Below are 14741 nucleotides of genomic sequence, written 5' to 3'. Positions count from 1 at the left end.
ATACGAACACCAAACAGAAAGGTAACCTGGGGGCTTCTGTTGTATTCAGCAAACTTTGATCTGCTCAATCTCACATAAGAAATTGAAAAGAAGGTGTTTAGTTTAAGTTTTTGGTCCGTCTCACAACAAAAATATTTTGGTTTGTTTATCTTAGGAGTTCTGAAGAAGTTGGAAGAGGAAGATTTGGATGACCTTTTAAGGAAGCGGTTGAAGGATTCAAGTGAATTACCTGGTGCTTTATGGCACATTTATGCTGGCAAAGATGCTGACAAGATAAGGGAGTTCCTTCAAAAGGTTAGATTCATAATATGTATTTTCTAAGTATAATCCAAGTAACTAGTAAATCAAAGAGGGCTTGCAGAAGCTACATTAGGGAAAGGAGGAAAGGAAGCAAAATGCTTTCTAGCACTTAGACCTGCCACATCACCAACAAATAAATGGTATAACATGGTACATATTCGCTTCTCAAGTGTTACAGGCAGCCTGCAAACTCTGGAGGCTCAGGAGATCCAAGAACATGCCTTGGCTCTTAGTGAAGGTAGAAACGGTGGGGGGTAATGCACCCAAGGGCAGCAGACTTGTTCAACATTAGCTACAGTGCAGATCTTCCTTTGGCAGCCTTTCTTAAAACCACAATAGAACCTTTCAGGTCATTACCATGTAGGATGAATATCCATTGATGGCATTAAATTTAGAGATACCATCATAGAAGCTGCTTTCTGTGTCCTGTCTTCAGCATGCTTTCATGTTTTAGAAGGCAGTCCTGATGAATGAGAGAAATATCAAAATATCACTGAAGTGGTTGCACAAGGAAAAGAAGTCTTCACTGTCTTCTGCTGTGGGAAAAAAAATCAGATACATTTTAACGGGCTGGACCAAAGGGGTCCATAAACAAGCCAGAGGCCAAAGGTCTTTACTGTGAGCAGGAAGAGCCCGAGAAATTTAGCACTAAAAATTCTCTTGGACAGTGAGGCACTGTTTCAGTCCCAGGGCAGCTGTCCTCTGGTGACTCAAACATTTCTCTTTGGCAAGCTGAACTGTGGGGAAAATTGAGCATTAGTAAATAAAATAAAGCTAATTCCAGGAGGTGATGAATTACACAGCGAGGCTTTTCTGTTCATTCACAAAGTACATGCTCGTAAAGTAGATGGTGGCTCTTCTTTTTCTCTTTTTTCCTTTGGAAGAGAGGGTTGTGTACAAAATCACGAATGCAAATTAATAGGTGGACAGATGGGTGTTATTGGGAGTTTCTTCTTTCAGAGCAATTAAGGGATACTGTGGAACTCTGAGAGCAGCAGGTTCAAAGCCGAAGCACTTAAGAGGCTATGTAAAACAAAGTTTGTCATTTGCTGCCACTGCCTTGTATTTGTGGTGTGGTATTTTTGAAATAGTGAATTGGAGATTAGTTGATGAGACTATACCTTTAGACCACTTCACCTGCTGATAACAGAAAATCTCAGTATCTTATTAGTACAGAAGAAGGGTGATAACACAAGAACAGTTTCAAGCTCTGCATCATATTAAGTATATTTAATATAAATATGAATAAAAATATAATTGCCCCCTGAGTCATGACAGGTGGATTAGTGATGTCTGTTTTATCTTTAGTCACTATGACTGGCAATTAGCAATAGATTAAGGGTAATATTTGTTCCTCTGTGGTTAACTTGATGACAAATGCTTGTTGCAGTTAAGTCTACTGCTGTCAGCAAGTTGGGGTTTTTTTATGTCCATTATCTTTTTATGGATTCCTTGATGGGATTGTAGGAAAATAGCTTCTTGTCACAGAGTGGTTGAGATTGGAAGGGAACCTCTTGGAGTCCTTTAGTCCCGCCCCGTTCTCAAGCAGAGTTGCCCAGCACCAAATGACCCTTAGTTCTATCTGTTGGGTTTTTTTTTCCTGAGCTGGTGTTGTGTGTCGGTGTCAAAACTGAAGGTTATGAGCTTGAGGAATTGGCAGCATAGGAACTCCTGAGGTCAGATTTTATTTTCTTTATGAAAGAAGTCACACAAAGCATGTTGCTTATTAATAGATTGTTGTGCCAAGTTGTTCAAAGTTTTACACTTTGGAATGGGAGTCCTGTAGATGGCTTCAGCTCAGTGGGACTTCCCAGTTCCTTTGAATCCCTAACTAAAGTCTCATTTAGGTATTGGGAGCACAGTAGTGTTGCTTCATTAAGTTAGGTATGCTTACAACTCATCAGCAAAAAGTTCAGCTTCTTTTGAAAGTGACTTGGGATCTTTTCTCTACTTACAGATAGCAAAAGAGCAAGGGCTAGACCTTTTACCAGAGCATGATCCAATACGTGATCAGAGTTGGTATGTGAACAAAAAACTTCGCCAAAGACTTCTTGAAGAATACGGTGTGAAAACTTGTACGGTTATTCAGTTTCTTGGTGATGCTATTATTCTACCAGCAGGAGCACTGCATCAGGTAACGTACATTTGTTTAAAGACACAGGATTAAATAACTGTAAATACAATAAAATAACTTTTCAAGGACATAACTACACCTGTACTGAAATTAGATTTTATTTTCTTACTGGTTAGTGTGTAGGTATTTATAATAAGGCACATGTGCTTGCATAGATGACCAGCCAGTACTAACATAGAGCAACTTGAGCACTTGAAATTATACTGTTCCTTTTTTCCTTTAAAATGAAAAGTGAGCGCACTATTACTCACCACTGTTTTCCGCATTTCATTAGCAGATTTCTAAATAAACTGGTGTAGTTATGGCAAAGTCAGGTTAATTTTTTTTTTTTTTTTTTAATTCTAAACTGAAAGTTAACCTAAACACAGGGGAAGCAGGGGGAGCAACCCAAGCAGATAAAAATACCTGGATGTCATGTGTCGTTGTTTCTGTCTTCATCCATAGGAGAATTGTAGGAACAGTTTGGGTGTAACAAGATGTTTCTGTAACAGGATTTGGAGGTTGTTTTCCCAGTCCACATTAAGTTACTTTTTACACAAAAGGCACATCAATCACCAGGAGTCATCGCTGACCCTTCAGCAGCTTTCCTCACCATCAGAAAGTGTGATACCACCTTTGCAGCAGCTGGGAGGGTTTAATTCTTAGTTATGTCAGAAGTACTGCCAGTAGGGCAGTTCTCAAGAAACAGTATGAATATGTGGCAAGCTTCATCCTCTCCTAGCACATAGGGTTTGTTTGCCTCATTTTGTTCGGTGTTTGTTTTTCTAAAATCTGTTTTTTATTTGTAGTCTGCAGACTGCTTGGTGAAAAGAGGAAGAAAATATGATTGTTCAGATATGATTTGGGAGCAGTTCTAGATTTATTTCTTTCTTCACTCCATGAACCTTTCCCTGTTTCAACAGGAAATAGAGCCTGCTTTCTTGCTGTCTTGCCAGCTGTCAAGCACCACTAATTAGGTAGCTGACTATCAAGTAATGAGGAGCATCCCCACCCTGTAGTAGGAGTTGTAAACCATCTTGCTGTTAAAGATTTATCATTGATCTCCACCTGGGTTCAGGGAAGGCCAGGCCTTTCTGAAGAAGATGCTGTTTGGTTTCTGCTCTGCAGATAAGCTTCCATCTGCTGTCTTTTCTGAGCAGAGAGGAAGCAATGGCTTATCATGTCACCATGACCAGAGCAGTAGGTTTTTCTCTGGGAAAAAAATGACAGGGTTGTAGTAATGACAGGTGTTATGTCCCTCACTGTCTGCTGGCTATGTCAGTTGCTGGGGCATCGAAAGCAACAGATACCTTAGAAGACTAGACTTCTTTGTCATTGCAGTGAGTCTTTAGATGGTTTCACATGGTTGTATGCTAACCCTGGGTGATCTGTTTGCAGTTGTTTTCTGGCAAAAGAAATAAAAAAACCCAAAATCCATAAACCCCCCCAAAACAACCCAGGTGATCAGATCTTGGTTTGGTGTTGGTTGTCTTTCCCTGTCTTTCTCCAGGGCCTGACATGGCTTCACAAAGAACATCTGGCATTGATGTTATTCTTGGCTCTTTTTAGGCAGAATCAGTTAGGACACCCAGAGTCATGTGTTGCATCCTCCAGCAGCCTTACTCTGTTCTCTTGAAACACGGGAGATATCCCAGATACAAGAGTGAAAAAGAAGCCCACAGAAAATAACAAACATACTGGGAAATTTGTTTTGTGTAGCATGTAGCATATAAAGGTATAAAGAAGGTAAAACATGAAGTAGGATGACTGTTCCAGGCTTCCCTGCAGTTCATACGTTTAAGGACCAAAAATAAGACCACTCTTATCTTTATCTCTTTGGCTTTAAACTCCAGATTGCTTTTGAAGTGGTAATGCTCTGGCTTCTGGCACCAAGGGGATAATAACATGGTGGTTTTAAACCTTAGTGGGTGAAGCTGAGAACCTTTTCATCTTCAGTAAGAAGTTCCTGTGAATCTGCCACGTAGGAGGAAATGAAAGCATCGTGTTCTTTCATGTACTTGTATGGTACTGTCTATATAGAGATGCATAAATACTGACCTTAAGGATCAGCACCAACACTTCGTATATACAAAGCACATTTAAACACTTAAAAATAAGTCTGCACAAGAATGCATTCCAGGTTAAGTTTACATGTTAAGTGTTTCAGATTTTCATGCACGTCATGAATATTTAATAATTAAAATTGGATGAGAGTTGATACTAAATTTGGTGGTAAATTAACATTTTTATTTTTACTTGCTCGTTGTTGTGGAGCAGAGAAAATTAGGCTGAAGGATGGAATTAGAGAGCCCAGCAGCCTTTGGTCACTGCATACTGGAGCTCAGACATTTCCATCCTGGAGCCAGTTAGGATTGTTGTCACCCTGATGTTTCTGATGTGCTGGTCTAGAATTTTATTGCTCTCACATGGAGAAGATTGTGTGTATTTCTTATATATATATATACATGATTTTTTTTTTTTTCCCCTCAGCTTCTATGGATTCATGCCTTTTAAAGTACCTTGTTCTTAGTATTTTATGGTAGCATAAAGCATTCCTCTTGCTTCCCAGGTTTCCCATTCTTCCCTGTGTACTTCCAGACAGCAGTCACATCCCCCTTGTGATCATTTCAACAGGCAAACTGTTCCAGTGGTGGGGTGGGAGGAGAGCCTTTCCTGTGAGCTGTGATGGTCGGAGTAGCCTTGTCAGTACCTCTTGTGGAAAGATTTGCTCTCTGGGGGGAAACCAGAAATAGATACTGGACTGGTCTCCTCTGCAGATGCTTCCCTGAATGTACTGTGCCTGGTGCACTGTAAGATTTTTCTCTCCTTTCTAGTTGGCTGTACAAGTAGGGGAGCTTAGCTTTGCATCTGGGCCTTGTTTTCTCTCTGGTGTTTGTAGCAGCAGACCCTTAGCTCTCCTTGGAAACTTACCCAGCTAAAAAAAGGGGTTTTTTTACTGTTACTCTGAACTATTTGCTCTTTCTCCTGTTCCACTCTGAGTCATCCCGTATCACAGTTGTCCTCTAGGGATGCCCTTTCTGGTTTTAATTTGGTGACTCCAAATTTGCTAAGTATTTTAGTGATAAATTAAAAGCTAGAGATACTTGAGTTGGTGATGGAAATGTGTTGTTAAGGCTACATGCAAAACCTGTTCATAGTAGAACAGGTTATTACAATGTTGTAGTGGCATTATCTTGATTTAACAGCAGGATTATATATTGTAAAATAACATGCTGGAGGTAATGCGACATCCAGGTGATGGTGCGATAACAATGTAGGATAAAGGTCTGGGAGTTGCATATGCAGAGCTGCTGGGCTGAGCATGGTCCCAGAGCTAAGCCATGCAGGAAATGGCTGATCTCGGTGTGTTAGGACAGGAGGGAGATGGCTGTGTGATGAGGAGTTGCAACCACGAGGGTGGATATCCCTTTCCTCCCTGCCCACTCACCTTTCCCTGTCCTGGCCCAGGTTTGAGGCTTTTCAACTCTCCACTGGACTCCTCTGCCCTGCTGGAACACCTCTGTGTGGCATTGGCTGGGGAGAAGCTGTTACCTCTGTTCAGTGGAACAGGCACAGTTGTGGGAGTGCTGTAATCCTCATCCTGAAAACCTCAGGGGAATCGTTGCTAAACATACTTATTTGTGTGTGTCATTGTATCAGCTGGTATTATAACTATTATAAATAGAACTGCCTGTGGGCTGTCGGCTCGGCATTCCCATGTTATGTACCAGACCAGCTGGGTAAAATCTGTCTTCCCTGCAAAGACTTGCACACTGATAAGACAGGCCCTGGAAGGGAAGGAGGTTTAAAGCACAGCAGAATGAAAGAGGGGAGCAAATACTGCCCACTCTGCAGTGGGGAGTGGGGGGGCGGGATTGGTAAAACCTCCTCTCAGTCAGGAGAAAGTGAAAGAGTGGTGTGGGGTTTGCCTGAGGTGGAAAGGAAAATAGGGCGGGTGGAAACTTGAAGCAGGCAAGAAGCCTGAGAGGGAGCAGTGGGCTGGAGCCGGCTGCTGCACAGGGCAGGGGTGTCTCAGCCAAGCTCTAGGAAATCCCCCGAGTGCTGGCACTTCTGCAGCTGTTCCCTTGCTCCTGGCTTCCTGCCCTTCGAAGGTTGTGTGACACCAACAAACCCTCTTCCTCTCGGGAAGCATTTCTGTTGTGATTGATTCACAGCGGGGAATGGCTCTGCTTTGTCCTTGATGACTGCAAGGCTGCAGAAACTCGGTATGCAACACTTGTGTTGAGCTAGGGATTACCTCTGGGGTATCACCTGTAATGGGGCAGGTTACCTTGTAAATGCAGACTCAGACTGTTTCTGAAGAGGAAAGTGTGTTTCAAAGGAAGTGCTGTGTCCTCAGCTGTGTAGACCCCAAAGGTTTTCTGAAGGTCAGGTATCATGATAGAAATTCTTCAGTGTGCACTAAAAAAATCTAGCATTTGCTAGGCTTGAGCTTAAAATAGGCACATCTTCATCAGTACTGAGCAGGGTGGGACTGTGTGTTTGCTGGGGTGGCAGGGGCTCTCCAGCCTCTGTAAGAGGCAGAATAGATGTTGCACAACTTCATGAGCAGTTGGTAGAATTTGGGGAGATAAGGTTTTTGACATGTGTAATTTGTAAGTGTTTAGGGATGAAAACCTGATGCTGTACCATTTCTGAAGAGGACAAACAGGAGCTGGTAGTGAGGTCACAACCAGGAAGTGGCTTTTTCTTTCCCCTGTGCTCCAGGTATGACCTGTGTGGCAGGAGGTGGTGTCCATTTCTCTCAGTAGTTGCCTCTTACCAGTAAGAAAGTGTGCTTATAGAAAACAGAAGCTGTTTCCTCCCCCCTTCTGAACCTGCCCTTTGTTCAAATACTTTAACTTCCAGTGGCAGTTCCTTCTCAGCAGACACGGCAGTTGTGCCTGGCAGAGTGCAGGCTTCCAGCATGCCTCTGTGGCCTGAGGAGCTAGGTCCGGCAGGGCAAGGCTGCTGTGGAGTTGGTCTGTGCAGTGTTTTGGGCATGGCTGTGCAGCAGTAGTACATGGCAGCAGTGCCTGTGCAGCTGGTAAAAGGGTGGAATACAACACGTCAGAGTATGTTGAATGAATGTCAGAGCTGACTACAGGAAGAGGTGCTGAAGCACGGGCAGATGTGCATTGTTCAAAGTGTACCTTTTGCCAGAAACTAGCTTATCTAAGATGAATACACTTAATTGCTCTTTACATAAGATGCATAGAGATGCCCTTCAGTCTGATAAGCCTGTGGTTTAAGAGATCTCAAGGCCCACTCTCATCCGGGGAATCTCTACCAAAGAGTAACTCCAAAGTACTAATTATCAGTCTCCTCTTGTTATTTTGGATAGGTGCAAAATTTTCACAGCTGCGTTCAAGTAACTGAAGACTTTGTGTCTCCAGAACATCTTGTACAGTCATTTCACCTAACGCAGGAGCTGAGGCTGTCAAAGGAAGAAATCAATTACGATGATAAACTGCAGGTAGGAAATGAATTCTGCTCTGGAAGCTGTTGGGAATGCAGGGCATGCTCAGGCTCATTGAAATGCGGAGCAGTGCGTGGAGCTACTTCCTTGCTGCTGTTCACACAGAATAACAATGAGCAGCAGCATGAATGCAGGGGTGTAATGACTCTCCCTTGAGCTGCTGGTTTTATTTATGCTATGTTACGTTGTAAGACGGTGTTGCCTTTAGCACTGGCTTGATGTAGCCTTCCTGGTTTTTCCATCCACTATGATTAGGGCTCAGTCCTAAACATAGTAACTTTGCAGAGTCCCTTCATGGAAGGCCTTACTAAAATCTGTCCAATGTTCTCGCAGGTTAAAAATATCTTGTATCATGCAGTTAAGGAAATGGTGAGAGCTTTGAAGATTCACGAAGGTGAACTGGAAGACATGGATGAAAACTGAGTGCATTCTGCTTTTCTGTGGTAACATCAGCTGGAGGCTATTTTCTCTAATAGGTGCACAGTATGCACACTAATTTAAGCTTCACAAACCATCAGTGCCAAGAAAAAACAGTCATCATATTTACTTGTTACTGACACTGCAACGGTAGAGCTTCATATCACAGCCACTGTGATTACATGTTAGACTTGCAAACGATTCAGCAGCGTTCTGCTGTCCTGTATTATAATGTACATGAAGTTTGTGAAATGCTAAAAAATTTAAGATGATGTATTTATTTTTGGAAAAAAACCCACAAAATTCTATGCTATATTGTTGATCAAATGTAAATGTGACTTGTACAGTTTGCTAAAATAATTCAGATATTTTTCACTACATTGAGACAGTTACTGTGAGAGTAGGACACAAACACCAGCTATTGCCTGCGTTTGGGATCTTGCTGAGTCCGCACAGCAGTCATGTCATAATCTGAAAATTACTGCCAAATAATTGTAAACTTTGTAAAATATAAAGTATATAAAGTAGATACTAAATACAAACACTTCAGTATTTTATTGAAGCTATTCAGTGTACAATTAAACGTTTTCAAAAGGTGTAATTTATTTAAAGAATTGTCTCATTTTGGTAAAATTTATGTGAACTTTTAAAGCTAAATATTAAACTTAATATGCTATGTAAATATATACATATATACATTCAATGATGTATTTTTTTAAAACATTGGCTTGCTTTAATTTGTTAAAAGTGCAAGTGTTACACATGCTTTGTACATTGAAGTTGAAAGGGGTTTTACATTTTCCATTAAAATGACTTTATCAGACCTTGTCTCCTGGTACTCGTTCTTTCCGTTTGTGGCCCTTTCCGTTTGTGGCCCGTGTGTGACAGCTCCAGTCTCTGGCTCCCAGTGCCGCATCTCCCGTGGGAATGCTTGCCGTGTGCTGCCCTGGTTCTGTGCACCGCGCTGCCCTCTCCGGGTTTGAGGCGAAACTGCGAGGGAAAGGGCTGAGCACTGCTCATCACTGAGCCGGAGCACCTCTCTGTAAGGATAAGAGAGTTGAAACGTCCTTTACGTTCTGCCTTTAATAACCCAGTGTTTGCTCTGCGTGAAGAGGGAAAGGAGTTTCTATGGAACAGGTTTTTACGGCATCTTGGCTTTTTACAGTTGAAGGCATACCACAAAATAATGCATGTTATTTTTAAATTGCATCGGGTTTAATAATGCGAAATGTGAGAGCATAGCTCCAGCTCTTGGAGTTAGCTTGAACATTTGAAGTGTACATGGACTGAAACTACTGGAGCCACGCGGATGTTTAGATTTGATACCAGACGTTAGGTGCAGCCATTGGCTTGTGATGTATCCAGAAGGGTGTGGTCACCTGGTGGCTGCTCCCACTCTGACAAGATCTGATGGGGTTCTGGGTCACCAAAAAACCCAACCCAGCCCAACAAGCCCCGTATCTAAGAAACAGTGAAACGCAAAAGCACTTACTGGTTCCAAATGTGAAGTTCTTTTACTTTATTCGTTTCAAAACGTGGAATTTATTTGCAGTTGCAAATAAATACTTTGGGGTTAATGTTGCTGTGCTTGGCAGTTGATTCTCAACTTTGTAACTGGTTCCATGCAGCATGTTCCTTTAGGCTGCGTGTGTGGCACAGGGTTGGAGCATTGGCTGAAGATGCCAAAGCTGCCAGTGTATGTTTGCTGAATGACAGGTGGGCTTCAGTTGCCATGTACCTTTTGTTTGTTTGTTTTAGAGTTCAGGATTTGTAAACGGGTGAATTTCTGTCAAGTGCTGTCTCTTTCCCCCTGAACTGAGTTTTGGTGAGGTGCTTTTAACATCTGTGAAATTTCCTGAGGCTGCTGTACTTGCATTCCTGCCACAGATGGTTGTACCCCCCCTTGTTCTTCTGCACAAAGAGCAGTTGTTCGGGCCCACGCCATGGCTGTCATCACAGCTGCCTCCTTGTGCTGGAGCATCTTTGTAGCTGAATGGGTTGGTTTCCGCTGGGGTACACCAGGGGAGCATCACATTGCAGTGCCTTGTCCTGGCCAAAACCTGGGGCTCCAAGCTCTGCCACTTCTCAAAGGTGTGCAGGTACGTCGCTGCTAGTGACTGCATAGCTGGCAGCATGCACTGCTTCCAGGGTTGAGCTTTGGCACCATCCCTGCGGCTCCTGTAGGGCACAGGCAGCTACCCATTACCCTGCAGCACTTGCAGACCCAGGAGAAATCCCTGCGTCTGCGGGTGAGGTTGAAGAGGTTCTTCCCTTAGGTGGTAGCTGAAGGAGTTGCTGAGCAGAGAATAATTCAGATTTCCAAGTGTGAGTTCTTCCTTTGTGACCTTTTTCCTGCCACCTTTGCTGATGAATCCTTAAGTGTACGTCAGAGTCGTTAATTGCAAAAGCATGTGGGTGAAACGTGAAGCAGCTTGAATCCTTCCGAAGAAAAGCCTGAGAGATTGCTGGCGTTACAAGACAAAACATCTCATTTCGGAGAAGCAGAACTGATGGGCTCAAGCAGCGTGGCTCGGTGTGTTACACTGTCGTTGGGGTAAGTAGATCTTTTACCGCTGTCCCAGCGAAGATGAATTAATGTATTAGTTCAAACTGCATGAATACAATTTGTCCATAGTCACTATCGAGTTTTAACTATCCATTTGTCCAGTAGAGTTTATAGTAAATAATACGGAAGTTACACCAGATGAACGGTTTTAAAGTGGTGTGGTTCATGGGTATGTCTAGTGGATTTGCAACGCATAGAAACAAAACCTGATGGGTTCTGCAGATGGCTTTGGGAATTGCTGCGCTTCTGTATGGGGCGGTTTCATAAGCTGCCCGGTGCAGTGACGGTGTTTCTCAGTAACTGGCAGGAGGGGAAGAAGCCAAAAGCCAAGTGAAAAAGGGAAACATGGGCACAAGCTGAGCATGATGGGGAGTGCTGTAAAGCGGTTATAGCATCAACTTGAAAAGACTGCGTGCTGTGGGCTTTAGCAGCCCACAAGGAGTTAAAGGGAGCAGGTGCTCCAAGTGCCACTAAGGGAGGACAAAAATTCTGGGGTTTTTAAGTATGTAGTGTAGGAAACTCAGCTTAGTATCCTCTGGCTCCATCACAACGAAGCAGAGCTTCCCACTCCACTACAGGGAATCAGAGCAGGAAGTGGGGCTGGTGTGCTCACTGCCAGCGCAACACGTTTTCATTGCTCATGTCTGAGACTAGAGAGGAGTTTGTGGGCATGTGTTTTGTTTTCAGGTTAGCTTTCCCTTCAACCATTTCCATGCCCTGTGAGGTGTTAACTGGAAATGGTTTTCCCTAAAGACTGTAGGAGGTTTTCTGGTCTACAGTCTCAACTGGTTTACTGTAGTGAAAAGGATTTGATGGGATCAGCTGAAACTGAAGTGCAGGAACACTGTCAACTCTTAGAACAAGAATATGACGTACAGTATCATATTTTGCCACCTTCCTATTGAGACCAAGCTGTCTTCATCTGCTGTGTTGTCCATGAAGCTGGTTTTGTCCATCCTTTGAAAGCTCACTTCTCAAAGGCACCAAAACTGCAAGCCCTGCGCTTCACCACCATTTATTTCCCTTGCCCCTTTCCACCTCGTCGTCATCATCTGCATACACTGCACTGCCATACAGTAAATGAGCTGACAGTTTTCTTCCTATTGTAACTGCAGAGGTAACTAACAAAGAGTAAGTAATTGGCACAGAATAAAGCAGGGCTGCTATGACCTGGAGAACTTCAGCATGGATGGGTGGTGGCGTAGATGTTACCGGATTGCTGGAATTGCGGGCAGTGAAACCGTGGTCCCTGTTACGCAGGTCAGAGGCGCAGGGGTTTGTAACAGTCTGGTTCAAAAATCTATTTACTCTTCCAGCTTCACGGAAGTTGCTCAGAGCCGTGTGTGTAAACCAAACCCCATCTGACCAGCTCCACGTTCTCATGCTCTCTGGCCTTTTCGGTAGGTGGTAGTTCTGTTGTACTCTCTCCCGTGACATCGAGCCCTCTCACAGCTGACAGCCTTCCCTGCCCCAGGCCCGTCACTGGGAATTTTCCTTCCTTCCTTCCTCCTTCCACAGCCACCATCACCCTGGGCTGCTTTCCTGAGCAGGATGTTTGTGCTCTCCCCACATCCTCAATGGACAAGCCGCCTCTCCCTGTGGAGACCCCCGGACAGGGGCTTTGCTGTGCTCTCCCCTCCTCACCCCCAGCTCTGCCTCGGCAAAGCTCCCGCTTTCCACCGCCTGACTCACGCTTTGTTAGCCCGAGTGCTGCTTTCCCTTCCCCACCTTTGTGTTCCTATGATACCTCCTCTGATGGGGCCTCCACCACCATGTCCCTTTCTTTCCATCTCGGCAGGGCAGCTGAGGAAACTCTGACCAAGCAGCAAATGATCCGCAGCCTGAGCCACGCACACAGACCAACCTCTGCACGTCTTGCGTTTGTTCTCATCGGTTTGAAAAGGAAGTGATGATCTATATATAGCAAGTAGGAAAATCTTGCCTCACAGCAGATCGAAGACATGTTTTACCTGGTGTGTTGCACACAAACAGTTTCATTTTAGACACGGGCCTTTGTAAAGCTAAGTGGTAGACTGAGGGATTTCTACCGTTATGTTTTGAAGTGAACGTTTCTGGTATCTTCCAATCATACCAATACGATGTGGTCTTGACACAGATGCCCGTTTCTTTTTCCAGTCCCTGAGCATGTGGATTTATCCTAGCTCTGTGCTTCCTTAGTGGAATTGCAGGGTTTAGTAGCTCTGAGGCAGGAAATCCTGTATTTTCACAGCGCTAAGGATTTTGTGCTGTTTGATCTCGGTAATACCTGAACTCCTGCAGCAACTGAGCCCGAGGGAGCACTTCTGATGATTACAGGACACAAAGCCTGGGTACGTTTAGGTTGCTTCTGGTAAAACAAACATGGGAGAGAAGGAGGTGGAGGGCATGGCGGCTGTAGCTCTGAGTCTGGAGGGAGCAATGAACTTCTCTTTGTACCGCTGAACTCCAAGGGCCGCATGCACAGGCAGAAAGGTCTGGCAAATGGTGCCCAGCCTACATGTGATTTGTAGCAGCCATGCTACCGCTCTGGTTGCTTTTGAAGGGTTGGATTTTGTTCTCTGCTGTATTTGGAGTCCAGTTCAGTGCGGGATTTTGTCAGCTGCTGTGGCTGCACTTGCTTTCCTCCTCCTGTTTTGCTAGTGAGCCCGCTTGTGTGGGAGCGCGGAACAGCCCGGCGTGCGGAAGGGGCCTTGAAAGGTCACCTGGCCCGGCGTCTGGTGGGAAGGGGGCCTGGGTGAGGGGTACCCCCACCGCTGGAAGCAGGTCAACGGGAGTCGCGGATGGCTGAAGGGCTGCTGCTGCTGCTGCTGCTGCTGCCAGGACACGAGGAAGGCGTTCAGGGCTGAAGTTCCCAAAAACGGAAATGCTCTCAAGGGACCAGGTCACAACATCCCCTTTTCCCTTTCTATGGCACCAAACCGCAAACCCCAACACTTGTGTATTGTTTCGGCTTTAGCTGCCATTGTAAGCAGCAATGGGTGGTGCGGTCTGCAGGTTTTATTCTCGAGAGACTCTCCCCGTTCCTTCTCAGTTGCCTTTCCTTGGTTTCTCCTTCTGCAGAGATACAGTCAGAGGCTGCGTAATTACAGCCTCTTTTTGCCAAGCACATGTTGGCTGTATTCGACAGGGACGGTATTTCTGCATCCAAGGCACGAGTGGCTTCTGTGGTAAAGTGAACTCTGTGAACAGCAGTCAGTGTCTGGGCCCACGTCTAAATTCGGCCCTCGGTGAGACACTGAGCTCCGCCGGGTACAAACCAGCACGGCTGCGGCTGCCCGGTACGGCACCGCCGCGGTCCCCGCCGCAGGACGCGCACCCGGCCGCGGGGCGCTCGCTGCGCGGTGGCTGCCGGGGCCCGAGGACAGACCGCGGCAGCGGGGCCCCCAGCTCCAGCGGGAGCCGCGCATTGCGCCGGTGCGCCGCTAGGTGGTGCCCGAGCCCGGCCCGGCCGGCAGGACAAGGGTAGGACACGCAGGCGGCGGAGGCAGGAGAGTTAAAGCGGGCGTCTCCGTCATCTACTCGAAGGAGCTGAACGGCGATAATCATTTCAAACAGTTCTAACATGTGAAGGCATAAACCAACCTCTAACAGACACTGGAGAAGCGTTTCCTTGCGTTTGGCACTATGCATCAATAAAACTTGTCCTCTAGCGGCGAGGATTCTCTATACAACCTTTCATTGTTCAGACTGTGTAAGTGTTTAGCTCTGAATTCAGACCGGAGAATTCCTTACCGTGAAAAACTATTTCCTCTTATTCCATACACTTAGCTTTTTCCCTGGAATGTAAGGAACTTCATAGGGAAAAGTAACTTTATTCAATGCAGAGATGGACGCTGCATCCCTTGTGCCCTTTCTTCCCTGCCTGC

General features: G+C 45.1%; 1 protein-coding gene and 1 long non-coding RNA gene across 4 annotated transcripts in view; one reads left to right on the top strand and one right to left on the bottom strand.

Annotated features, from left to right (window-relative positions):
• JMJD1C (jumonji domain containing 1C) overlaps window positions 1–9132 on the top strand; it is a 164281-nt gene extending 155149 nt beyond the window's left edge. For all 3 annotated transcript variants that reach the window (XM_065670935.1, XM_065670934.1, XM_065670936.1), the window contains 4 exons: window positions 155–294; window positions 2258–2434; window positions 7758–7889; window positions 8226–9132. In XM_065670935.1, the coding sequence (XP_065527007.1) occupies window positions 155–294; window positions 2258–2434; window positions 7758–7889; window positions 8226–8315 (539 nt within the window). In that variant the 3' untranslated portion in view covers window positions 8316–9132. The remainder of the gene's footprint in view (window positions 1–154; window positions 295–2257; window positions 2435–7757; window positions 7890–8225) is intronic.
• Window positions 8846–13668, bottom strand: LOC136010156 (uncharacterized). Its single transcript, XR_010610772.1, has 2 exons — window positions 9802–13668; window positions 8846–9349 (listed from the first exon to the last, which is right to left on the bottom strand). It is a non-coding gene; the product is annotated as an uncharacterized LOC136010156 (long non-coding RNA).
• Window positions 13669–14741: the final 1073 nt, after the last annotated feature.

The sequence above is a fragment of the Lathamus discolor genome, chromosome 3 (assembly GCF_037157495.1).
Source record: "Lathamus discolor isolate bLatDis1 chromosome 3, bLatDis1.hap1, whole genome shotgun sequence".
NCBI classification, from domain to species: Eukaryota; Metazoa; Chordata; class Aves; order Psittaciformes; family Psittacidae; genus Lathamus; species Lathamus discolor.
Note: the sequence above shows the minus strand (reverse complement) of the source record. Positions and strands in the feature narration are given on the sequence as shown.